The sequence below is a fragment of the Toxotes jaculatrix genome, chromosome 19 (assembly GCF_017976425.1).
Source record: "Toxotes jaculatrix isolate fToxJac2 chromosome 19, fToxJac2.pri, whole genome shotgun sequence".
Classification (NCBI taxonomy): domain Eukaryota; kingdom Metazoa; phylum Chordata; class Actinopteri; family Toxotidae; genus Toxotes; species Toxotes jaculatrix.
The window spans coordinates 18,355,950-18,381,859 of record NC_054412.1 but is presented as its reverse complement, the minus strand read 5'-3'; the positions used below and the strand labels follow the sequence as shown (position 1 = coordinate 18,381,859).

At 41.7% G+C, this 25,910-nt stretch overlaps 1 protein-coding gene across 1 annotated transcript in view; it reads right to left on the bottom strand.

Moving 5' to 3' along the window:
* cnih3 (cornichon family AMPA receptor auxiliary protein 3) overlaps positions 1-25,302 on the bottom strand; it is a 56,177-nt gene extending 30,875 nt beyond the window's left edge. The window contains exons 1-3 of the mRNA XM_041064639.1: positions 25,225-25,302; positions 12,524-12,592; positions 3,807-3,854 (exon numbers count right to left, since the gene is read on the bottom strand). Coding sequence (XP_040920573.1) covers positions 3,807-3,854; positions 12,524-12,592; positions 25,225-25,302 — 195 coding nt within the window. The remainder of the gene's footprint in view (positions 1-3,806; positions 3,855-12,523; positions 12,593-25,224) is intronic.
* Positions 25,303-25,910: the final 608 nt, after the last annotated feature.

Sequence of the window (25,910 nt, the reverse complement as noted above, 5' to 3'; positions counted from 1 at the left end):
TGCAACCTAATCCAATCCAGTACAACAGCTCTGCTGTCAATCCTGCTTTTTATCAAGGGATACATTGTATTAGAAACACCTTTTCAGTACAATTTCAGTTACAATTCAGTAAATTAAGACCACCCACTACGACCTCCATAATAAATATAATGTAGAATTATCACCGCTCTGACAGTGTCAGCTAAAACTGAACATGTATAATCTTTGTAGAAGTAGAATTTATGGCAGAGCTGAGGCAGCTGTTGGAGTTTTAGTTATTAGAGTTGTCAATGGGATTTTATCTGAGATTTTTCTTACTTCTGAACCAGAACCAAGAAGTTCCAGTTTCCCCTCAGCTCTCTCTAGTCCAGCAAAAATCTGGGTGCCAAAGTTATCATCAATCAGACAACCTGTCTCAGTCTCTCAATCTCAAACTGTAACCTGTTCTCTCTGTGACAACCTGTGAAGGTTGTTCTGCACAGGGATGCTAACACTGTTTTAAAATTCACCAAACTGATAATCACCTGATGACACACGTGAAAAGCAGCCGAAAGTTTTGAGGCAGCGATTTTAAAACCAATGCCCTCGGGAACTTTAGAAATAAACCGATTCTGTAACGTGCTGTGCTCATCCTCCCATCACCTGCTCATTACTACACTTTGGAAGGCGGGGAGAGAGGGAGGGGTGGGAGAGGAGGAGAAATGTAGGAGAGAGAGGAAAAGGGGTGAGACATGAAGGGAAGAAGAGCGCTAATGAGTACACTCAGGTTTGCTCAGTTGCTGTGACAACGGGGCCGGCTCAAGCCACAAGACTGAACGTCTAATGAACAACACGCACATACACACATATGGTTGTGAGTACAGGACACATCCCTTCAAGCCTCTGTCATCTTCCTGGGTTTGCGCCCATCCAACACCCATCAGCACACAACACACTCCCCTGAGACCAAAAATGGCACAAGTCCATATCCCTGTGTGTGTGTGTGTGTGTGTGTGTGTGTGTGTGTGTGTGTGTGTGTGTGTGTGTGTGTGTGTGCTTTAAAAACTATCAAAAAGGGAAGCCAGCGTGAGGAAACGCTGCCAAAGCTTTGAACCAAATCAATCAGGACCACCATGTCGTGACTGTGCCAGTTGGAGCGAGCTGTATAGTTTCAGAGGAGGAAAGGACAGCTCCGGAGAAAGAAGGAAAAACCTTCACAATGCAGCAGATCCTCTTGCATCAAGACCTCAGGCAAACTGTGCACTGACAGGCACAGTTTGCAACTGAAGAAGACTATAGTTTCTAAATGGTGTGCATATAGCTCATGAACTGAGTGAATTAGACCAGATTTGTCAGTTGAGGCACTTGGCAATGATGTTTTCTCTTGCTGTTTTTTTTTTTTTTTTTTAGCTCTTGGGCCATGATAAAATACTGTTTGTCATCCACTGGAGTAAGACTGTATATACACTGTATATACACTGTAAGATGATGGACATTTGTCTGCTTGTCTATTTTGCCTTGCCTCTTTTTTCTGATGTAGATATCTATAAATTATCTTTCCAGTTGAATTAACCATCTCTCAACTGGTTTCGCTGTGCAATATTTGAAAGGATTCCCAGACAATCAATCAATCAACCAATCAGTCAATTAATAAATAATCAGTGAGGAGGTATAAATTCATCTCTAACTACAATCTGTACTTCTCAGATTAGGTCTTGGTGTTTGGTGATATGCACAATATCAATATAAATGTTTAGCGTCTTAAGGATCATGTCCAACTATGTGTTTTTGTGACTTTACTTGGAGAGACCCCTACCCTGGTTATTTTGAAGCTGACTGGAGCTCTGCTGGAAATTCAAAAAACGTCTCTGTGTCAACACAGGTACTACAAGAAAAGTCATGGAATCACGTTGGTCGAGTTCCATTTATAATACACTGGAGTTCAACGAAACACTCTGCAGACACTACGAAAAGGAGAGCTGGTGTGACACTTTGCATTCTGGAGTTATTGCTCATTTCTCATTTCAAAAAGCTGAACCGTGACAGCATACAGCCACTGGCTGTGAGCACAGCTGCAGCTACTCTGCCTGGCAGTGGTGGGTGAAGCCATGGATGTGTGGTTATGGCTCGGACAACGGCTACATTTGTGGTTCAATCTACGGATATGGCTACAAAAAGCGTACTGCTTTAATAAGCCACGTGGGATTTGAACAATGGTGCTTCAGTCAGATAGGATAGATATGCTACCAGTACATTGACAAGGCTTAAAGAATATAGTGGCTTCAATACAACACTCAGCCAGCACTACCATGTCAGCTCGCTACACACGTACAACCCCTGCATGCAGTTAATGTTACACACAGTAAAAGCAAATGTGTTGCAGTCATAATTATAACCAAAGAGCAGCGACACCAGTGGCCAAAGTCATGTCATCCCAGAGCTACAGTAGTAATCACAGCTAAGGTCTTTCTCCATCAGCGTACAGAGCGGGGTTAGCAAGCTCTGTTATCTACCTCCACTCATCTGTCTAGTGGCCCAGCAGGGGAGCTGGAGCCAATCCCAGCTGATTCTAGGTGAGAGGCGGGATATATCCTGGACAGGTCGCCAGTTTATCACAAGCCTGTTGAGTCAACAGGGTCAGCTAATTTTTGCCTTGGGCTCCTGTAGCAGGTTAATCCTGCCTTGCTTGTACAGTACATGATCTTTGCAGGACCATAACATTGTGCCACACCGAAATGACAATTCTGTGTGTCACCAAAAATCAATCTAATATGTATTGCCTGAGTTAATACACTGATTTCATTAGAGGTGTAGAAGCTGTCTGGTTCCTTTGGAGAAGTTTTTTTTTTCATTGAAACAAAGTGCTGATTGCACTGACACACATCAGTACTGAAAATGGGTGATATTCTGCTTTTAAGCTGTGCTGTGACAGCATGTCTACAGCTACCTCCAGTGATCCCTGCACAGTAGGTCACAGCTGCAAGGACAGTGCATCTGTATGTGTGTGTGTACATGTACTGTATGTTGCTTTGTGTGTTCATGCATGTGTGTATTTGTCTCTGCATAAGTACTGTAGGGAGAACGTCCTCTCCAGGGGCCAGTGGAAGGCCTGGGGGCTCGAGTTGACAACACTGATAACTAAGATCAGCTGTTCAACTAATGAACCTCCAGCATAAACAGACACACATACACACACACACACACACTTGCACTCACACATGCATGAAACATGCAGACACAGCTTGAGTTTAAGAGAGGTGGAGGGAGAAACAGATGTCACATTGAGGCTGGGAGGAGGCCTCTTCTCATCCTCATACTGATTCCTCAAGGCAAACTGTCTGCACACACACTCACACTCACACACACACACACACACACACACACACACACACACAGAGCATGCATCTGCAGAGCACAGCACAGAACTTCTCAATCTCTGTCTCCCTTTTGATGTCAGTCCAACATGAGGCAAGAAGACAAAGAAAACATCGCTGTGCAAATCAAAAATTCATTAACAAACTACACATCTAGTTCCACCAGAAACTAGAGTTGCAGCTCTAAAAAGTCACACAACACAAAAACTGAATACATCATTCTCACGCAGCAGCCTTGCAGTTAGAAAAAGCTCAGAGAGACTGCTGCTAAGAATAGAGTACAATATTTAGGGGATATGAATATACATAAATTTGGGTTGCAAATAATATTTTTATATGTACTTTACATCCATTGAAAGTAAGGTGTCATCAGCAAACTGTTATGTCCTTTATCACTGGCATAACAGCTACTAATTGTTTATATCTACAAGCTGCACGACACAAGTGAGATGTGATTTGTCCTTCTCTGCTTACCTTCCTCAGCAGGTTGCAGATCCTCTCAATGTTTCGCAGTCTCTCTCTCTGTAAGAAGGCAAACAGAGAAAAGGTAAGTCCTGGGATTCACAGAACACTTCATTTATTTATGACAGCTGAGTATGCTGACATCGAGTGATGAAAGATGAAACAGAAAAGAAATATTGATGTGATTAAACGCTGAAATAAATGAGTAGAGGTCATCACGGGTCCACTTGGCTCCCAGTGTCTGAGATTCAACATGGGACCCAAGTCAAGCCAAGTCAAGGATTCTCCATCTCTTGGTACAAGATGGAGAATCTAAAATGTGAAGTGCAGAAAAAAAACAACATGTATTGTTAACTTGTTGTGTATCGTATTACCAGCTTTCTTTAGCTCTGAAGGTCACTTAAAAAAAATATCTGCATGTTAGTCATTATGTTTATATAAGTTAGTACATTTTAATATCTGTATGTTCTTTTTGTGTGTATATTAAGCTGTGAAATGCTTAATTCAGCAATCACCACAACGCTGAGCCACCATTTCACCAAAGCTTTTAACATCATCATCAAATATTAACTAATTCCCCACACAGATGCAACGTGGGCAACGAGTGGCAGTGCAGGGTTTTCCACAGGGGGCGATGCACAGCTTATGAATCATATATTGAACTGAGCGTCACACTGTTTGCGCTTGTGGACAGTCACTTTGACTTTTTCTCTGCTCCTCATAAAAACGTCAACAACAGAGGTTCCATGGGAACGATAAAATATAGAAAAAGAATTATTCAGCTCTTACAGAACATCAAAGCCAGCGTGTCTGAAGCTGAATTGATATTTAAGAACCACACAAGGAAAACAGGATTAAAATGGATGAAAATGTGCTGAAATAATTGGAGTGAAAACACATTTTGCTGCTTATGAAAACAACATTTATGCGTGTTTCTGCTTATTGTGATTTACTTTTTCATATACTGAAAGCCACACGCACCATCTGTGTCTCTATATATGTCATACTGTGTCCTACATTTATGCTTTTAAACTTACCTGTGCATTTTTTATGTCGTGTGTTTAATGTTGAGTGCAGGGGAGAAGCCCGTGAATTTGATTTTGCTGTGTGAAAATGTGCCAACGAGAATCTGCATCTGCTGAACTACAGCACCGGCTGTAAAGCTTGCAGTTGGTGTGTGTGTGTCAATTAGAGACAGAAGCAGGAGCTCACTGGGTGAAAGCTGTGAAAGTGTAGAGGAGATGTAAGCTCTCGTCACATACACACACACACGCAGAGGTGGATTTTGCCAATTTACAACTGGCATTCAGTATTTCAAACAAACAGTAACCCAAGAAATATGGTTTTTATTTACCCAAGAGCTTCGCTCCCTGTAAATTCACTGTAATTTGTGTTCAACTTTTTTCAGTTTATGTTTCCTCACTGTTGATCATTATCAAGACAGGCTAAACTGGTTTATTCTCCTCTCCCGTGCATGTGGACAGACAGGCAGCAGCACTGCGTTTAGAAGCAGGAATCAAAGGCCAAGCAGGAGATCTGCAGTGACCCACAGTCTGGATTGACTGTGTGTTGTTGCATGTGGAATTAAAGATTATTTTACTACACTTTTGAATGTGTTATTATGGCTTTTTTTTTTGGCAGCCTCTGCTCTTTCTTGATAAGTATGTGTGCCTAACACTTTGATTTCAAGTTTTATTTAAAAGAACAGCTCAACACATTGTGTGTTGAATACAGACCTAAAACCTCAATCATGTCATGTTGCTACATTCTGGACTGATACTTCCTCCTGGAAAACATTTAATTTACACAGAGGTTCCTGGGTGGGAGGCTGCAGACGTGTCTGAGAGAACACTGTGAGAACAGGGACGGATGGAGAGAGTGGAGACAATAAGTGCACAGCGGTGTGAAAATGAGGGTGACCGTTGTATCATTTGGTAACATTCATGTCTTGCATATGTGTGCAGCTGGGTATGTGTCGAGACTTGCTGATAAAAGTATCCCAATTTCCACTCCTTCATTCTCCCATCTCCCCAAAACGTCTCATGGGACTTTACCTCATTTCACAAGAGCATCAGAAGGAAGCGTGGGAAAAAATGTAAAAAAAAAAAAAAAAAAAAATTGAAAATCACGCTGCTTTTTTATTATTTCAAATGTTTTAAAGTACAAGGAGAAGCCAGTTCAGCAGAAGAAAGTCTGACTTTGAAGTGCAATGTACAGCAGTGGCATGATGGGCAAAAAAGGGAATCTGTGATTGGGAGGAGGAACAGAGGAAAAGTGTGGTCGGGGAAAGAATTTGTATTCATAGTGGTGGATTACATTTTCCTGCAGCGCGTACACGGACTCTTTCATGTTCTTCAAAACTTTAACCCTCCTCCTGTCCTCGATATGACCTCCACACACACACACACACACACACACACAGACACACACACACACAACATTTATATATGCGGATATGCACATGTATTTGTGACAAAAACACACCATAACAGCCGTGCACGGCCTGGTCTGGTAGCCAATTATCTATACAGCTAATGTCTATTTCTGGTTGTGACCAGAACTGGACCAATTCACTCCTGCACGGCACCATCTCCACTCGCCTTCATCTGCTGCCGGGTTTGAACGAGGACACGCAAATATTGTGCACTCAAAGCAGCACTGTGTGTGTGTATGTGTGTGTGTCTGTCAGTGTACGTGTGTGCACACACCAGCAACTGTCTGCTCATTAGCAAGCAATTAGGTTGATGGCTCTTTGAAATGTTACTCAGAGAGAATTTGCTTGACAAGCGAGAGTTGCGCAGAAGTACAGTATAAACAAGAGCTGGAAGACGGCAGGGTGGGGGTGGGGTGGGGGGCGAGGGTGGGCGGGGGTGAGTGACCTTTATTCAACCTGGCAGACCAATTAAGAGCAAACTCTCATTTGCAGGAACTACCTCGTGTAAGCATGATTGTACAATAAACGGTTAAAGATGAAGAAGAAGAGGATGTTCACAGTGTTAATGTTTCACTAGTTTAACTACTGTGAAATAAATTTCCCCTTTGACTCATGAAAGACTCAAACTTAAGCGGGAGAGACAGGCGTGGAGCAGCGAGGAAGATGGACTGATAAGCTCGAGGGGGGGGGGGGGGGATTTAAATGGTGTGAAGAGGCTGCAGAAGCTGTCATCACTTGTGCTTGTGTCCTTGGTGGAAAGCTGATGAACATCAATCCGTTACAGTAATGAATTAACATCCATAAAACATATGAATAAAAAAAAAACAAAGAAGAAGAAGAAAACACAACCCTCTATCCTTCATCTCCTTCCTCAGTTATTCTGATTTCAGAATCAGACGATATTATCACTGCTCCTGGCTGTGGCTTTATCCCTTCATAATAAAATGTGTGTGCGTATGTGCACGTATGTAAGAGTGTGGAGTCACTGGAGTCCGTCTGCAGAGTGTGTGTTTGTGTGTGTGTGTGTGTGTATGTGTATGTGTGTGTGTTTATATGTGTGTGTGTGACAGTCACACAAGCAACAGATGCCATGAGCTCTGGAAACTGAACTCTTAGCTCAGTGGGAAACGATGCAATTAAAGCTAAAATCTGATTTCATCACAGAACATCTATGTTTGCGTGTGAGGGAGTGATGAGTGTGAAATCATGACAAGCATAAAGCAAGCTGTGTTTTTATAGTATGGAAGACGGTATGCTGTCATGCATGACACACTGTGTGTATACATAAATGCATGTCTGTGGGTTTTCAGATACGCCTGTTTGCTTCTTGCTGACAAGAAAAGCCAAGTCACACCAGAAAGCAGCACTCATGAGATAGGTGCAGGAAGTTGACTCCTCACAGAGCTGGAGCTTACCAGCTAATGGCTAAGAGCCTTTGGCCTGTTTACTCATGCCTTGCTTCCCTTTCTCTTGCAGGTACAGATAATTGGTAGGCGACTTGGGATAACCTGGGAACACCTGGGGCCAGTCACTACATAAGGTGTCGCCTTTGTCTTCTCGGGAGACTCTCTCCATACAATTTGTTTGGCTCCTTTATCACTTTTTTCCCCACATATTAACCTTTTGGAGCAACTTTCTTGATTTCTGAGTGAATATATTTTTTCACAGAGTGAAGACTTTGTGATAGTTTTGAGAGATCAAGCATTTACTATGAATTCTTTTTCTTTTTTTTTCCCTCTGAAGTCTGGTGTATGTACAACCTTAGTAGAGGTCTGCTCTCTACTCAGTGCCACTCTAGTTCTGCTGTGTAATTACCTGCTGAATGGGTGAGTTCAACATTTATGCAGATGTTGACAGTGACAGCCTCTGTTCTGGGTTTAATTCACTGTTAGACTCAACTGGCTTTTCTCTAAATGTAAATGAACCCACTCACAGTTTTAATCACAGCCTTGTTCTTGTTTTGATATACGGCACAGAAACTGAACATTTAATTAGTTTTCCCCGAAACCTTCCTTTGTCTGACCATTTTTAAGCAACGTTCGAGCTCATAATAATGGACGACAAACATTTCTGTCTGATGATGCTGTAAGCTTATTTAAGAAGAGACTTCCATTGTTCTTTACTCCAAATGCCATGTGTCAATACAACGCAGCACAGCTAACTCAACTCTGCCCCCACACAAGTTCTTGATGATAGATCTTCCCCCCTCTTTCTCCCCCTCTTCCTGGGTCTCTCTCCATAAGACTGTAAGATCTTGACCTGTATACAAAACTATAGTTAAACAGGTCATTGAGTGACATTGTTCACCAACAATCTGCTGGGACTCTAGTTCAGACAAACTCAGCCAAACACACTTAAACACATCTATAAAACAAACTGTTTTCGAAACATCACCATCAGCGTCTCTGACAAAAACAGACCTACTTTTCTCCAAATCAACAAACTTTCTGAGGGCATGAACAATTCCTCTCCATGTTCTGAGATATTATTCATACTGTATTATTTCCTCTGCACTCTTTGACTACAACTTGTCAGTATAGGTTTTAAGTGAATGTATGACAGAGACAGGGATGGAGAAACAGAGAGAGAGACAGTAAGTTAATCAAGTTTCACACTGAGTTTACTGCAAATGTGTGTGCAAGAGGGAAGGACTGAGAGAGGCACCTGTGTGTGTGTGTGCGTGCGCGCGTGCATGCGTGTGTGTGTGTGAAGGGACTGCACAATGTGAGGTTCCTCCCTGAGGGTGAAGACTGACAGGAGCTGCTAATTAGACTGCCTAGGGGAAAGAAGAAAGACGAAGACAGAAAGAGAGGAAGGAAGGGAAGCAGGATGGGAGACATTATGCAAGAGTCAGTGAGAGACAGATCATATGGATCATTACTGCAAGTGTGTGAGTGTGATGTGTGCTGTGAACTACAGCTGCTTACTGCATTCAGCATGAAACCATCAACCTGCTGGATTAAAAAGACAGAGAGAGAGAAAGAGTGACGGAAAAATGGAGGAAATGTTTGAGATGTTTAAACTTTATTCCACAACATGATGCAAGTCACCTGAAAGACAGAATGGAAGTTACTCCTACAGTCACACACCATCACCTGTGTTTTAAATTCACCGAGTCATTTACTTTAACACCTAAACCACAGCTCTGTGCACCTGTGGTGAAACTGGAATGTTTACAATGAAGCTTGTGGCCTTGATTCCTTGTTACAGACATAGTTAACATGTGCATATCATGTATAACGTAGGAGATGAAATGATAAAATGAAAAGGTCGTCCCTGACCTTTGTGTGTGTGTTGGGTATGGAGCTGAAGTCGAGACGTAGTTAGCCTAATTTACCATGAAGACTGAAAGCAGGGGAAGAGCAAGTCTGAAGCTTTTAACATGTCATGTTGTGTTTCTTTAATTCATGCATAAACAAAATAAAAACTATTTGTGGTTTTAGGAGGAGTTATGTGCTGTTTCTCTCTGCTTCCAGTGCTAGGATAGGCTAACCACATCCTGCCCATAGCTCTGTACATAACACACAGACATGAGATTGATATCACTGATATCAATGTGACTTGACTTGAGAATAATTATCATTATAAGTCATTTTTAATTATTATTTTTCCTAAATCCACACATTTTCTAGGGTTTTCTGGTGCCTGGTCGAACTCAGTAGGACACTTTAAGAGTAACTGCAACTTTAACAATGTGTTTCATGGATGTTTTGAAGGAGAAATCCTGGTGTTTTAGGGCCATCGTTTCATCTGGAAAAGGGTAGCAATGATGCATTTCATATAAGAAGCAGGAGGCAAAGGGGAAGGGTGGGTTTAGGGAACATGGGGGAATGTGAGAAGAAAGATAAATGTAGAGAAAATTAGATGGAACTTTTGTACCCATTCCCCTGCTGGATTCTTTGATACGTTCTGCGCTGCATAATGATATGCAAATATGACAAAATATGAAAGTGCCAATGAGTGTGGAAATCTGGTCTAATGCACTGTTTTCAGAGTCTTGAAAATGCCTTTCAAGCAGAAGAATTCTTTTCATTTGGCCTCTTAAGAAATCCTCATTGAATCCATCTCTCCCTCTTTCCGTCTGTCTCCATCTCTTACTCTTCTTTTTCACCCAGTTTGCAATTTTTTCATCATTCTCTCTCTCTATCCTGCTCCAGAGTTTCTCCCCTCTCTCTCCCGCTCATCCCCAAGGAACTGTAGAAGTCAATACTCCAGAGAAGCTATACAGTCCGGAGCTCTTAAGTCAAAGTCACCTCCAAACTAACTGTTTGTGCTGTACTGTAGCACCATGTATTATTAAGAGCCAACTGTGTTAGTAAAAGCCTAGAAGACTCGAGGGAAAGGGATTTAGAGCGTTGGAATTCATCCTAAAGCAACTTCACTCGGGCCAGCTTTCCTTACGCTGGCCGACACTAATGTACATCTTTCTCCACGACTTCTCCTGATTGCTGCTGTGGCAAATTTCTGAGGAGCGATGAAGCAGAACACATTTGCTGTTTTGCATTTCCTCACTGTGAGAATTTGAGAGTGTGAGAAGGCAAAACAAAGAAATGAGACTGAGGTAAGGGGTGAAAAACGTGTGTGTTGCAGGAAAAAAAACAAAACAAACACTCCAAGACTCAAACTACCCTTTTCTCTCGCTTTACACTTACATATGTAAATATATTTATACATTAATGCAGATCCACTTTAAACCACCACATTTATTTAACATTCACTTCACATCCGATTTGTTTATGAGACAGCCTGGGAGAGTTGGGGATATATGTATAATCCAGCGTATTAACCTGTGACTTGACTATTGTTAAAACATAATATTCTGCAAGCTGAAATAAATAAGCGCTCCTATTTAAAGAGCAGATGGGATGCACAGTATCACTAAAAAGCTTAAATGCTGAAAAAGGCTTTCAAATGTAATGGGGATAAAGTGAAATGAGTAGCATTATCTGTGGGTGTGGCCAACAATGAGTCTGCTGGTATCTGTCAAGGTGACACTAAAACCCTCCGTGCAATGTACAAATTTGATCAATCCTGATAAAAAATGACAGTCAACAGTGAACAATAGCGAAATCTTTTTTTTTTTTTTTTCATCGTGTAGAGCGGCTCCATTTGACTTGGGTCAGTTTATGCACATACACCAGATGGATCACATATAAAAATAAAGGTATGGCAGCAAAAGATGCACCGATGCAGGGACCAAATCAAATTGATAAACCGGCTGCTTTTCTGTGGAATTGATACCTATTGACTCTGGGAAATAAAACAGTGGCATATCCTATGTGCTGCCGATGTGCGTACATAAATAGAAAAGCAGTCGGTTTAGGTGTTTTGACAGATGCCACATGCATTTGGTGTGTGTTCCCCTTATTTGGGTGCAAGAAAAGTAAAAGCTGCCAGCTCCATGCCCAACAGCTCCATGTCCAAGAGTGGCTGACATGGGGACTGAAAAACAACAGCAACAGCTATTTTTGGTTTACTTGACAAGGACCTCTAGTGGTAGGGTGAATTATGACTGTCTATCAAAAGCAAAGATGGACGTAGCATGATCTTATTAGCACTGCAAAGCCTTGTAGGAAGGTTGAGTTTGAAGATAGGTGTGGTGCTGGAAGTAGGGAAGGGGCCATTGCTCCTGCCAGCTCTCCACCCATGGCCCACATTTATTTTCAGTCACGAACCACTGTATCCCTGTTTCAATCATTCCCATCCACTCTAGGACAGCAGGTAAAACTACAGACCATCTTGCAATGGGCTCAAACATGTTGAATAAATCTTGCACAGTTCACCTGTTTCACTAAACTCACTTCTCTCATGCTGTGTGTTCCATTGCACCACACACACACACACACACACTGGTTTGGCATCATTGCTGGTGTAATCCCATTGCAAGATGGCCTCTAGTTTATATTTAAATTCAGGGGTTATTTGTAAATGATGATTCATTCATGCTTGATGCTTTGCCCTGAAGTCCTATAATAGTCTGCTTGTCAGCCAGGAAGTAAGGAGAGGATGGTTTACAAAACTAGTCTGTTGCCAGCTGCTCGATTTAGAATTAATGAAGAGAGAGAAAGAGTGAAGGTAGAGGAATGTGGTCTGGGAAAGACAGACAGAGCATGGAAGTCAAGTGTTTTAGTGTCTGTGGCCCTTAGCAAATGGATTTGAGTTTTCCTTATGTTCCTTCAGTTGCCATTCAACTGCCACAACAGTTGCCATAAACAAAAGACTCTAATCAAAAGAAACATGCAGACAACATGTACAGGTGCCGAAATGTATAAACGAGTAGGGAAAGGAAACCTACCGCATGGAGTGGATTGCCCTGATCGATCGGCACCTTGAAGTCAGCCTGGAGCTCATCAAAAGCCGTTATCTGAGAGAAAGAGAGAGGAAAAGAAGTGATGACTAAATAATGAGTAAAACAGAGGGACAGTGTAGAATAAAAGTGCTGAAAGCTTCTGAAAGCACATTCATTATTGCCAGAAGCCTCCTGTGTGTCTCACCTGCAGCAGAAGCCAAAGATTCATATATCATCAAGCTGGGCTGCAGAAGACCATGTTATTAGATTATCTCTACTATATTAAATTACACTAAATATACTATCATGGCACAATTAAAGGATTCAGCTAGTGAGGTGCTTTATCTTAATTACTACCCACAAATCAAATAAAAAAGCAGAATTGCTCTCACTAACTAGTATTGTCTGTGTAGCCAAAACCTGGAATATCAGCATGTTCCTCTGTATCATAGAGCTCCACTAAAATTATTCAAATCACATCAAAGATGTGTTGATATTTAGTGAAATGACCATATGGCCACTGTATTTTCTTTTGAGTAATCCCTACAAACACTGTCCTGCTCCAGTGAATACTCAGTAGCGCACCAAATGTGTGTTAGAGGAAACCAAAAACCGCAGCACTGATGCCTGTTTAAATAATGTTTTCTAAAAACTACACTGCCCGGCTCTTCTAGACGAAGAGTCAAACACAGCCAAAACAACCGGTCTGTGAGGCTGTGCTTAGGCTTTGAGGTAAATGCCAATGTCAGCGTGCTAACATTGTCTCAACAGGCCTTTTTCACAGCAGACAGAGTTGGCATGTCATCAGAGGAAAAGCACAGGTGTAATTAATAACAATAAAAATGACTGCAACCCATTTAGGTGAGCTAGTTTCAAGGTCCTGGTATCGTGCATGCTGACTCACTGCCACACTGTCATGGTTTACTGGGACACTTGATGGAACTGAGCCAACATTAACACAATTTGTTTCATATGTGCTTTTCCTGCCATGACAAGTCAAAATGTCTGCAGTGAAAAATAGTCTATGACCATATTAACACACTGATTGAGCTGATTGTTAGTATGCTGACATTTGCTTATCAGCAGTTCTACACACAGCACACTTGAGGGGAAAGTCATTAGTTTTGCAGGCATAAGGTTATAAACCAAAGTACTGGTCAATTAAAAATTTTGACCTCAGGGTGAAAAGACAGAAAGGTCAGATGAATGCATCCTCTGGAGACCATGAACACCTGTACAAAGCTACATGGCAATCCAACCTAGAGTGGTTGAGATATTTCGATCTGGACCAAAGTGGTGGATCAACCTACCAACGGACCAGACAGACTTTTATTGGATTTGCTGGCAGCTGGAAAAATATAAAATAACGACAACCTTATCCTTAAAGGTTGTGATCCTACAAACTGATTTATCTGAACAAACTACTCCACCTGCTGCAGTGTCTGGCAAAAAAAAACAGCCCTTGACATTAACATTATGTGTAGCAGGCACTCTCTCTTAGTTGCTCTTATTAGGAGACATCCTCCATTTCAGAGTCAGCTCCCCGTCCTCGTCACCATTAACGCAGTCTGCACCAGTTAAAGAGTTGAATCACATCTGCCCAGAGGCACAACATTTACATGCAAGAGACTTATAGATCAGAACCCCTTGGATTGGTGTCATTTGATCCTGCCGCCCACCCACTGCTACACTGTGGGATAGCTCTTAGTAATAACAACATCAAGTGTTGAGGAAAAGCAGAGAAGCTACACCACAGTTCCATTGGTGTTGCATGTGTTGCAATGGAGGCAGTTGCACCGCAAAGACAGATGTTATTTCTTGACTAGCTGGGCCTGTAGGATGTGACAGCAGCAATGAGTGTGTGTGTCTGTGTGCAGTGCAGTGTGTGAGTAAGAAAAAAATTGGATCAGTGATATGAAAATTTTATCCATGCATTGTGTGTGTGTGTGTATATGAGCAAGAAACAGAGGAGGCAGTGGCGTGTGTATTTGTACATGTGAATGTTTCAGTCCAGTTTGGGGAATTAACATCAGAGAGACAGCAGAGGTTCACACCAATCCCGGGTTATTTCCCTGGGCTCGCCCACACACTAACAGGAAGCTCTTTACATGTTATTTCCCAGTGGATCCCAACAGTGACCCTGGCTCATTGCCTCGCTGTGTTAAAGTGTGTTATCTTCCCCGAGGCTGTTCCTCGTGGGCAATGGGAATACACACACACACACACGCTCATACAAGTCGTCATGGTGCATAAATCCATGCGTACAGGGCTGCACTGTGCATACTTTGCATAGGAACACACCATTTCACAGAGACACACACATGAAAGTGCAGCAGAAATACCTCGTCTATATCCTTATGTGCACCACATGAGATGAACACTGGAGTGATGTAAGGCTTAAAGGATCATTCAAATTAAGTACAACTCTGGTTTTATATCTGTCATTTTGGCCCTTAGTACTCAGTCATTGCTGAGTTGTGGGAACATAATCACATTGCCAAAATAAAGTTTAATCAAGCAAGGACCAATGAGTGGTTAGATGGTAGGATGGATTATTATATGATCCACCTCATCCATCCAGCCATTTTCCTGCCTCTTATTCAGGAGGAGGTGGAGGTCGCAGGAGACTGAGCAAGGTCGTCCAATGTCAGAGAAAGGGGTGATCAAGAACCCTTTTTGAGAGACAACTTTGTAAGAAAGCCACCCAGGTGGGACTTCCTCCTAAAGCTAGGTCTAGGAGGGCAGCTCTGGTATGCACAGGGGCTCAGACTGCAAAATCTGGCTAAACCACTTTATTTGGTGGTAGAGCCAAAAATGGGCACACCCAGAATGTGGGTATAAAAATCTCTCATTGGTGAGCTGAACCTATTATGGTTGAAATTTTAAAATGAAACCAGAAAATCGGACAGTAGACAGTAGTAATGGATAATTACAATGGACAGTTTGGGGAACAATTACCTTACCTAGAGGTTTGTTTACAAGCTGTTTAATCATCTGATTACTGGAGCTTTTTACCCCATCAAACTTATTTTTAGCATTGACACATCATTTCCAGATCTTGGCTAATAACTCAAGCAAGCATAATACAGATACTGATTAAAGCTATAAAGATAAGGCCCATGTTGTAACGAAGTTGTGTTATCCTTTAAGGGAAAATCCACCTTAAAGCTGAATTTCATTTCCTTGATCTCAGACTGCTCAGCCAGCGATCAGAAGCAACGTTTGCCTCTGAGCTGCAGACCAGCGGACCAACACTCAAATATGTGACATGCTCAGAGGGTGATTCCTGCAGAAGATCCGTGGCAAAGACTGTGGATTCTGTTTTTGCAAATCCAATTCTATTTTGATGTGGATGTTCACTTTAACAGACTGCTTTGAAGTCAAGGTTGGCTAGCAGAAACAGAAACATACTGGCACACTCTGTCCCCCTCTTGGCACGCTGAATTCTGTGTTTCAATGCAGACTGTGGCTGCTAGTGGACTGACATCTTGCTGTATGTGTTTGTGTGTGTGTGTCTGCAAGGGAGAAAGAGGGGAACAGAGTGATGAATGTAGCCTAATTTGTTAAGTTTTAGTCCATGGATCTAAATTTGTGCTCATTTTGCTTGGCTGAAGCTGTGACCAACCAAAAACATGCTTTTGTCTCCACGCAATCTTCAAAGAATTCATGTAGAAATAGATTAAAAACAACAACAACAGCAATCCGCGGAAACCTTGACTCTAATGTGAAAGACTACAAGGTCCACGTAAATTATTCAAAGTTTTGCCTCAATTATTCATTGGAACTTTAAATCCACTCAATATGAGTTAATTTTCTGCTAAACCAGTCCTCACCAAAATCGGACGCGCAATTTACAACCCAGTGAAGCTGGAGCCAAACAATAAGCCTACTATGCATGCAGCCAATTGAAAACTGAACAGTGCTGGGCTTAATTCATGCAATCTTTGCATTATCCAAAAGCCATGATGCAAAGTTTACAACACAGGCTACCCAATTTCCCCATGAGGAGCATTAATTTTTTATCTTATCTCGGGCGGAGAGAGTAAAAAGCAGAACCTAGCTAACCAAGAGTCAGAGGTCTGATGTGTTGGTCTTTGTTACTTGTGATTCACTTTTTAGCAAAGGCAGATTTTGTACTGAAATGTTCTGCAATCAAAATGGCTGGCAATGCTCAGAGCAGTTTGGATGCCTTCCAGACAAATCCATATGCAAGGATTCTCGCTAAAGGAAGGATCACCTGCTTCACATATTGACGCTGGTTTATAGAAGCAGAGTTTTCCGGTTCCATTCTTGCCATATTTTTGCCTTTAACCTGTAAAACGACACTGAATGAATTGGGATTCTCAGTTTCTGCCTTTTTAGATCAGTTTTTCTCTTCTACGACTTCATACTGCCGACTTCCCAGAGGTCACTGGCTTGTTTTTTAATCACCAACATGCTCCCTTCAGTGTCAGCCTGTATCTGTGCTGAACACTTTGGTAGCTGTATCTGTGTTGAACACCTTGCCAGGGGGAGACAGCTGGAGGAGGCAGTTTCCCTGATTTCCCTGAATAGACACTGTTGGCACAGTTTAACCCCTTCCTTTACTGTGACGAGATCAAAGGAAACAAAGCGCTTCCTTTCCAAAAATTCCTATATCAGTTTTCTGTATGCATGATTCAGCTATCAGGACTTTCAGCCATGGAATAGGCATATAACCATAGGCAAATGATAAGCACATATGCAGAGTGACAGGTTTACTGGACAGATCATCAACTGAAGCATATTCAGCACATACAGAACATTTGTTTACATTAAACCAGCTGCTGTCACAGCATCTTCTGACTGGCCAGAGGAAGTATTCTGCTGTGACTACATTACTGCAGGACAATATTGGCTTTTGTCCTAAAATCAATGGCAGGCGTTAGATTACCATGGAAATATTGCTTGAAATAGCATTTCCTTCCTTAATCTTTCAGGCTGTTAGTGAGACACTATTGTGAAGGTTCATCTGTGTTGCATACCTGAAGCTGCATGACCATCTAGTGTTTGAAAACCTAGTGATTATCAGCCAGTGTTTATAGCCTGTGATGGAGTTTAGCGGATAAAGAAAAGACAACATTCTTTTCTATCTTTTGTGTTTCACTCACAGTTAGCACAGCTGCTAATTATCTTCTTTCTGTCTGACTGAGCAATACTAAGCTATACTGCTAAACTGCCTCTGAAACATTACACTCCAGCAGTAATCTGTGAAAAGTGGAAAATCACGATGCACTTAACTTTGCAAGTGAAAGGCATGATTTCTACATGACTGACGGCCGCTCAGCTGTTTGAGCAGACAAGTTTTTGTGTTTACATTTAATGATCAAAAAAATTAGTGAATTAATAAACCTACAGATCTATTTGTACCTCTTATTTTTGCCTCTTCATCAGTTCTATTCCTTCTCCCCATTCTGCACCTAACACTGACTGTTCCCCACTACTGCATATATGAAGTGACACTCTCTTTATGCAGAAAAAAATAATCATTGCAGATATTGTTGATTTTAATCCACGAATCCACACAAGCTTTCCCTTGTCACTTGTGATCACTTGGCCCAGAGAAAGTCTGAGAAACTAAACACACCAAACATTTGTCTGATGTTGCTAGAGATTGTGTCTATGATGAAGATATTTCATGGGAACAGTCAGGACTTTTGGAAAGACATTAAAGGGTGGAAGACTTGTCCTGTTGTTTCTGTAAAATTCCTACCAGTCTCTTGTTATATTATCAGTGGCAAAGCAAATGACTGAGACTGAAAAAGAATGCAATGCTGTTAAATGTCACCGATTATGTTATTATTTAGATGTGAAGAGCTGGTGCTGTAGCATGTGACATACTGTAAGAAGAAAAAAAAGAAAGAACTGGAAACGGAGAGACAGCACAAGAATCACCCATATAATCCTCCAGTGTGTGCACTGACTGTGTACTGGAACAATAGAAACAGTGGAGTCAGAATGATGGATGGGGAGCCAGCAGGGGTTAATGAACACATGGATCGATGCTGAACCAACCACGCTATATACTGAACACCACCTCCATTAGCTTCCAGTGCCTTGTGCCAGAAAGCCCCGTTGACTGTCTGCTTCATTGAAATTACAATCAGCTGTATCACCTGTGCATTTCTTCCCCCTGATGTCTTACTAGGGCACCTTGGGCATGAGCCACTTCCTCATTTGTACAGTTCAGGGGAGCCTGGTGGAAAAACACAGTGACTGTGTATGCTAAATACACAGTGAAACCCAGAGGACCTGAATTCACTTCTTTTTATTCTGACATTTACAGACATGTCTCCAGCTTTAAGCACATTTCTGCCTCTTTATATTTCCTTGGGTTTTCTGTTACAGTCTCATTAAATAACATTGTCTGTCAAGGTCCTTATCGGCTTTCATTGAATGATACCCCCCACCTTTTTCCTCTCATTATTCCTTCATCTTTTGTATATAGTATTTAATGGGATATCACTGCATTTTTAAGCCACAATAAGGCCAAGATGGCAGCAGTACTGCATGCTTCAATCTTAAAGCAAATCTTGGTTTCATTAAGCCTGTGTCTTATTTTCATTATAGTTTAGTGATAATAACATTTGACTTGTTGCTCAGGTCTGAAAATACAGGTCTTAAACAACACACCAGGCTGGCCTGATGTACAAAATGGGGAAAGATGAGATAGACAGTTAAAATGCTGTAGAAAATATCCATCACAGTGTACTGACAGAACGTCCCAGAGAAACTTTAACCTGTTCACCTTTCTTTATCATCTACCTTTAAGATGTTTTCACTTTTGGTTTCCCCCCCACCCCAAAAAAGTAGATTATATAATCTGGCTAGTGGTGCTCGCAACCTGTCCTTACAGCTGAGTCAGTGTCATCCACTCTTGTCTCTCTTCTTCTGTCACTATTTTATTTAGCCAGCAAATAGCCAGCAAGCTACACAGGAAGGAGCTCAGTCCTTCCTCCAAAGTTCTGATTGGCTCAGTTGAACTGCTGAGACAAAATCAAACATGTGGACAGTGAGAGTTGAGCAATCAGGCTACTTCACTGTGACACTGTTGCTGTGTTCCCAAATCTCTGAAGTTCTTTTAATGCATACATTGTCCTAACCATAAGAAATGATGGCCAACACTATAAAAATAGAACTAAAATCTAACTGCAGAATGAACCAGAAAGTTGCATCAAAAATCATTCACAGAATCCCCTCCCCACAACATAAAGCATGGCTCGGTCCATCTCAGGACTCTTCCCTTATTCGCCCAGGAAACTTCAACCTTCCAACACAGATTTTTTTTTTTCCCCTTGATCTCATCCTATCTGCTTTGTGTTTCATGTCTGATTATCCCTTTGTATTCTGCTCCAGTCATCTATGCAGTTCAGTTCACTCTGGTCTAGTAAGTGAAATCCATTGTGTCTCTGGCCTTTGCCCCGTCTCATCAGTCCTGCAGCTCCTGTCATTTCCCTCTCCTTCGGCAGACACTGACTCATCCCCCTTCCATCTATCTTCCTGTGACTTTCTCTGTCCCTTTCCTCTAGGGCATGACCAGTCTATCCCCAGAAAACCCATACAGTAGATGTCTGAGGCGAACAAGCTTAGGCCTCTGACAGGCCAAGGAAAGTAGCACAAACCATGTTTGGCTGAATATCACTGTCTGAAACTAAGTCAACCTCCCTAACCTCTAAATTTCATCGAGGGAAAGTTTGTCTTTCTGCTTTCTTCCCAGTGCATTTCCTCAAAGTCATTCTCCACTGTCACGCACCCTTAGCTCCTCTCTCACTGCTGCTCATAACAACCCAAAAAACAATTTGTTTTGCTCCATCATCAGAACACCACAGAGACAGTAACAGATGAGGGAGTGTTATGGTTGTTCGGCGTGAACGATTATTCACACGACACCTCTGTTAAACCTGTGAATGCCCTGTACTTGTCAAAATCTCAGTGTGATGCAAAGTCACGCTCGGCAAGGAAGCAACGCCAAGTGCGATGCTAGCTGAGCTGCTCCGCTCCACAACCATACTGAAGTGTGCATGTAATCCTGATGTGTAGTGTCGCCCTGGTGTTATTTAAACCAGCATTTGCTTTGTGTGAGGTAATTTAGGTGAAGGCAGGTGGAAGGGAGAGGGTGAGGAGGAGAGAGGTTCTGAAATAAAAGCATCCCTCCCTCTCTGCCAGGGCCATATTAACCTATAGGATTATTTAATTAATTTAACTGCTAGGATTTATTGTTATATACAGATAGGAAGTACTGTCTTATTGGTCTTACTAGTTTTCCATCACATTTCTTTGTATTAGATATTAAACTGTATTCTATGGGGTATTAAAAAGCTCTTTAAAGGTCTTGAATTTAATGTGGTGAACACTGAAACCCAGTTTTGATACAGTGCCTGTTCAAAAGACACAACTTCAAAATTTGATTTAAAAAAAATAGTAATAATAATAATAATTCAGGAGCAGCTTTTAAGTCCCCTTCATTGCACTGCGTTTTATTCATGCATATTAACATGACCAAATTTAGTATTGTTTTAAGTTTTCACTTTTGTAATAGCTCTTTGGAGAATAAATAAAGTCATCTGATAAAAGTGATGTGACAGTAGGCTACCACTTTGTAATAAGGCGTCCCTTTATATAAGCTTTATAGGCAGTAACTCGTGGCTTTATTAAAGGAGCAGTTTGACATTTTGGGAACTACTAGAACTGATTAGCTCTTTTTGCAGACAGATAATAAAATTGATATCATTGTCAGGTCTACATGCTAAATATAAAGTTAGAATCAGCTACACTGTTTCTTAGTTGGGTCCGAGACTTCTTAGAGTGAGCTAAGCTCGGATGGTTGTAGTGTTCCATTAGTGTAGGAGTATGAGCAGCGGCATCTATCTTCTTATTCCCAAAAATGGTAAACTATTTACTAATGTTTTACTGGCCATAAAGAAACCATTAATCAGAAAAAGTTTTGGGTTGCCAGGTTGTGAAAAATCCCTTCATCTGGTGTTCATACTTTCTGTTTGGCCATAATACAGTTCTACATGCTGATGATCCATTATTTAATGCTTTCTCATTTTCCAATAAGCGATCAACTCTGCAGCTGTAAATGTTAACAAGTTAATAAATGAATCATGGTCCATAGGCCACTGTTAATTCATCTTCCTGAAGAATTAAACAGTAAAAGGCAAGTGTGGTAGAGTATAAACATCAAGGAAAAGTTTTTGCAGAAAAGCAAAACTAAGAGTAAAGTTATTAATAATAATAAAGTTTCAACTGATAGCCTCTCATAAAGGATGCTTTATTAAAAACTGCTATCACTAATATAAACCAGACCGTAAACCCAGGGCTTTCTATTTGGTCTGGGGTGCTGCTGATGTAGTAGTGCCTAGTTGGTAATTCAGCCATACTTGTTGCTTCATCCGCATTAAAATATGTTTTCATACTTCACCGCACCTTCCATTCACTAAATACCAAAACTGCCACATCGTAATGGAAACCCCAACTGGGAGAGTAAATTATGTCACTTTGACATTTCACCCTCTGCCACGGAGCCAGGACAGCCTCTACATCATATGTACACCACAGGGCTTTCCCATCTATCAGATGTGCAGCGGCGGAGCGTCTGGCTTGCTCCCAACTTTAATGACACTTAGCGCGCATTAGGGGCTGTGGTTACATGGGAGGAGAATCACTCAGGCAGAGTGGGACTGCTGAAGCGCTGAACCGTAGAGCCCAGGGGAGGCCGCAGTTCACCTTGTATGTTAATTAAAATGGCTTTCAAATCGCTTACTTGAGCACTCCCATGGGTGACTGTGATGTGGCACTTTATGTGACGAACAGATTGATTCTGCCGATTGCTGCATCTGGTTGGAAGTGAAACATTAAGTACGGTGACATGTTTGTCATTAATATTATATTAATCCTAGTGGAAAGATATATTTTGGTGAGCTGCCAAAATCTTTTATTACTCAAAGAGTTAGTCTCTATCTATTATTTATTATTTATAGGCCAGGTTCTAAGAATTGGTATTAAAGGAAAACCTTTGAATGAAGATATAATAAATGTGACAGACATTTACTGTGTTGATTTACTGACATTGTGACTCTTCTCTTCTGGTACTTTACACAAAGCAAATTTTATACACAGCATCAAATTTAAACCTATGCAGGGCTCTGTGAGTCTACTTTATGTACATAGAGAGATGAGAACAGAGGGACATACCAGCGAGAACTGGAATTTCTGTTGAGTTTTGAAATCAGTCAGCGTCTGTGTTCTATGTAGATAATGTATTATTGTATTATTCTTAAGTCACATTTTCCTGTTCTATCTGGTCAAGTTCTTATAAATGTAGTGGAGTTAAATGGAGTAAAATAATATAGTGGTTAAAAATAAAGTATCGAGTGGCATATAACAGGGAACAGTCGCATAAAGTAAAAGTGCCACAAAATTGCCTGTAAGTACATTATTTCAGTTAATGCACTTAGTTGCTCCCCACCACTGAAACAGCTGCCAGGATTATATAGCATGGTTAGCAGCTTTAATGAACATTTATAGTTCCACAGTCTAGTTGTGTTCTTTTCTTATTATTCAACCTGGTCTTGTTGAAGACATGAGGTCACATTGAGTCCAGGGGTGGCCAGAGAGGACTGATAAATGATAAGAGACATTCTGACAGCAAACACGTCCTCCTCTTTTTTCCTTGCACAGATTTGACAGAATAGCTTGATGTATAAATGAGGGGAATGGAAGAAGAATCGGTTACATTGACTGAGAGTTAAAACAAGTTAATGAAAGCTTTATCAGCACCTGAAAATAAGTAGAGAAGCAGAGAAGACACATACATATGAGCTCATTTACTCTGTAGCATATGATTTGATTGATTATGGCCAATTAATGACAGAAGTCCATCTGTGTGCAGCCATTTGTCATTCTGTGATTCAGTGACTCAGTTACCTGCTGACTGGACTGGTAATACGTTTGAGTCAGAGCACTTCATTACTCATTTTACTTCCATTGTTTTTTTCTGCGTGTCCTTTTTCAGAGCCTCTGTCTTTTCATGTTCATTTGCACTGGTTTTATTTTATTTATAGTTTGATTTTGCCCTGGGTAAAACTACCCTGGGTAGTTTGACTCAGCACACTTGCTCATTTTTAGCAATGGGCTGCTGCTCAGGGCGTAAAAGTAACCTGCATCCTGCTGTCACAGTGGCCACTGTGTTGTTGTTGGGTTTTTTTCTAATAAGTTCTTTGAAACCAGATGAAATTAAAGAGGAAAAGAAAAGACTGAGCGATGGCCACCTGCCAAAATGACTGATAGAAGTGAAACAGTTATAAGCTAAAATTTTCCCAGCATTTGGCAGGTGGCTGGTGTTAATGTGCAGCCTTGGCTCCGCTGCAGGCTTCCACAGCTCCACATATTCCCACCTCACAGCCTCATCCTAATTATGTTTCCTCGCAGTATGGAGCCCCAGCTTATTATTGCTGCATGTCTGTATGTCACCGTGAATGGGAATCAGTGGAGGAGGCATCTCTACTGTTTCTGCCGCGTTAAGCAGAATGCAAAATAAAGCCTGGTGCGATGTGGATTATTGCTGAAGCCACAGAATAATGTGTTCCATTGTGATCCTTCCACCAGTGCTGAATTTACATCTGAGATAGAACTGAAGGTGTTCAGTGTTGTGGTTTCCGGCCCTGTGTTACGAATCAAGACATATGGAGATGTTTGTCTTTGTCAGTCAGTGTCTTAGTCACCACCATCATAAGGATGCTGTGTATTTATTCTATTTTTTATTTATTTCTATTTTCTTTTCTTTTTTTTTTACATAATCCCTTTTTTGACTGCACTATCATTGGTGTCTGCTCTCTCCCTGCCCTGGTGTCTTTATTTCTGCTCTGTGAGCAGACACATGGGCCAGTGTCTGATAGACAGGCAGGCCGACTATTAGCTGTAATTGCCAGAGGATCAGTCATCCCAAGTGCATCAGGTCTGTAGCTGTTTCCATACAAAAGGCAGCCACAGGGCTATAGGCTGGAAGACCTGACCCAAATCTGTCTTTACATAAGGCCCTGCATGATGGAGATGTTGCTCAGGGAGCAAATAATTAGATTATTCAAATATCATAATGCAGTCAGTCATATTGGCACTGATATGTTGCTGAGCTGAGGCTTGATTAAAGGCAGAGGGAGCAAAGGAAGATGGGGAGGGGGGGGGGGGGGGGGGGGGGGGGGTAATGCTCTACAAGATTTCTTAATTGATGTGGAAGGAAGGGTGTTTAATTGATCTAAGATGCTGCACAGGGGTGCAGGCATCTCAAACTGGGTCAGCACGAATGAGCTAAGAAGCCAAATAAGAGAGAATTGTGATTGAAATGCTGGATGCATGTATGAATGATGGAGCCTGGTCCGTGAAGACACAGGTGCGCACCTGTCGTGTTGAGGAAAATGTCTGCCAAAATACCAAAAAAAAAAGAAAAAAACCTCCTGAAATGTTTAACTGTGTAAAAACAACGAGAATGAACATCTGAAATGAACGTAGGCTCAGAGCTGTGCGCGGTCTAGTCTGTTTTTTTTTTTTTTTTTCACAAATATTACACCTGCGCGTCCAATGTGCACACACATCCCCGATGATGAGACAGTCTGCTGCTTATCAAATACAACAACAAAAAAAAAAAAGACCAGACAAATTCCAAAATATACCAAATCTAATGTACTTACGTGCCATATTGCAAAGAAGATCAGGGACACACAGAGGACCAGAGACAGCATGTAGCAGAAGGCAGCAAAAGTGAACATAATTGAAAAGGGAAACGATGGATAATTTCCCAAAGAAGCACGATCCCACTGGCAAACATCTAAAGGAAAAGAGGGGAAAAACAGGGGCCAGGAAGAAAGTTCTCACGGTGCCATGAGAAGCCGAGGCGGTACCGGCACCATGATTTCGCCCTTCACAATGTTTGCAACAAATTGTTGCAGAAAACCTCTCCAGATGATCAGCCGTGCGTCCACCCGGCAGCGGGGATGTGACTGAAGTCAAAGCTGGTCTCAAATCAGTGCACTTCGCATGATCAGCGACCAGTGTCCACAGTGTTGGTGAGATGATCATGTAATCATGGGAAGGAAACAGTTTTCTCAGGAAATTGATATGACGAGGTTATGCGCAAAAAGCATCCGGGAGAGGTGGATTTGTAGGTAATCCATTCAGCAGCGGCAGAAGGAGTCCTCCTCTCTCTGTCTGCTGTGCTGTGACGGTGCTGTGTGAGGGGCTCCTCACCACTTCATGCACAAGGCGCTGATAAATGCTGGTTTCACTCCCTGACACAAACCTATCAGCAGCAGCGAGCAGGGAGCAGCGCAGGAAGGCGCGTGAACAGGTGGATTTAAAAACGCAGCACCCGGTGTGC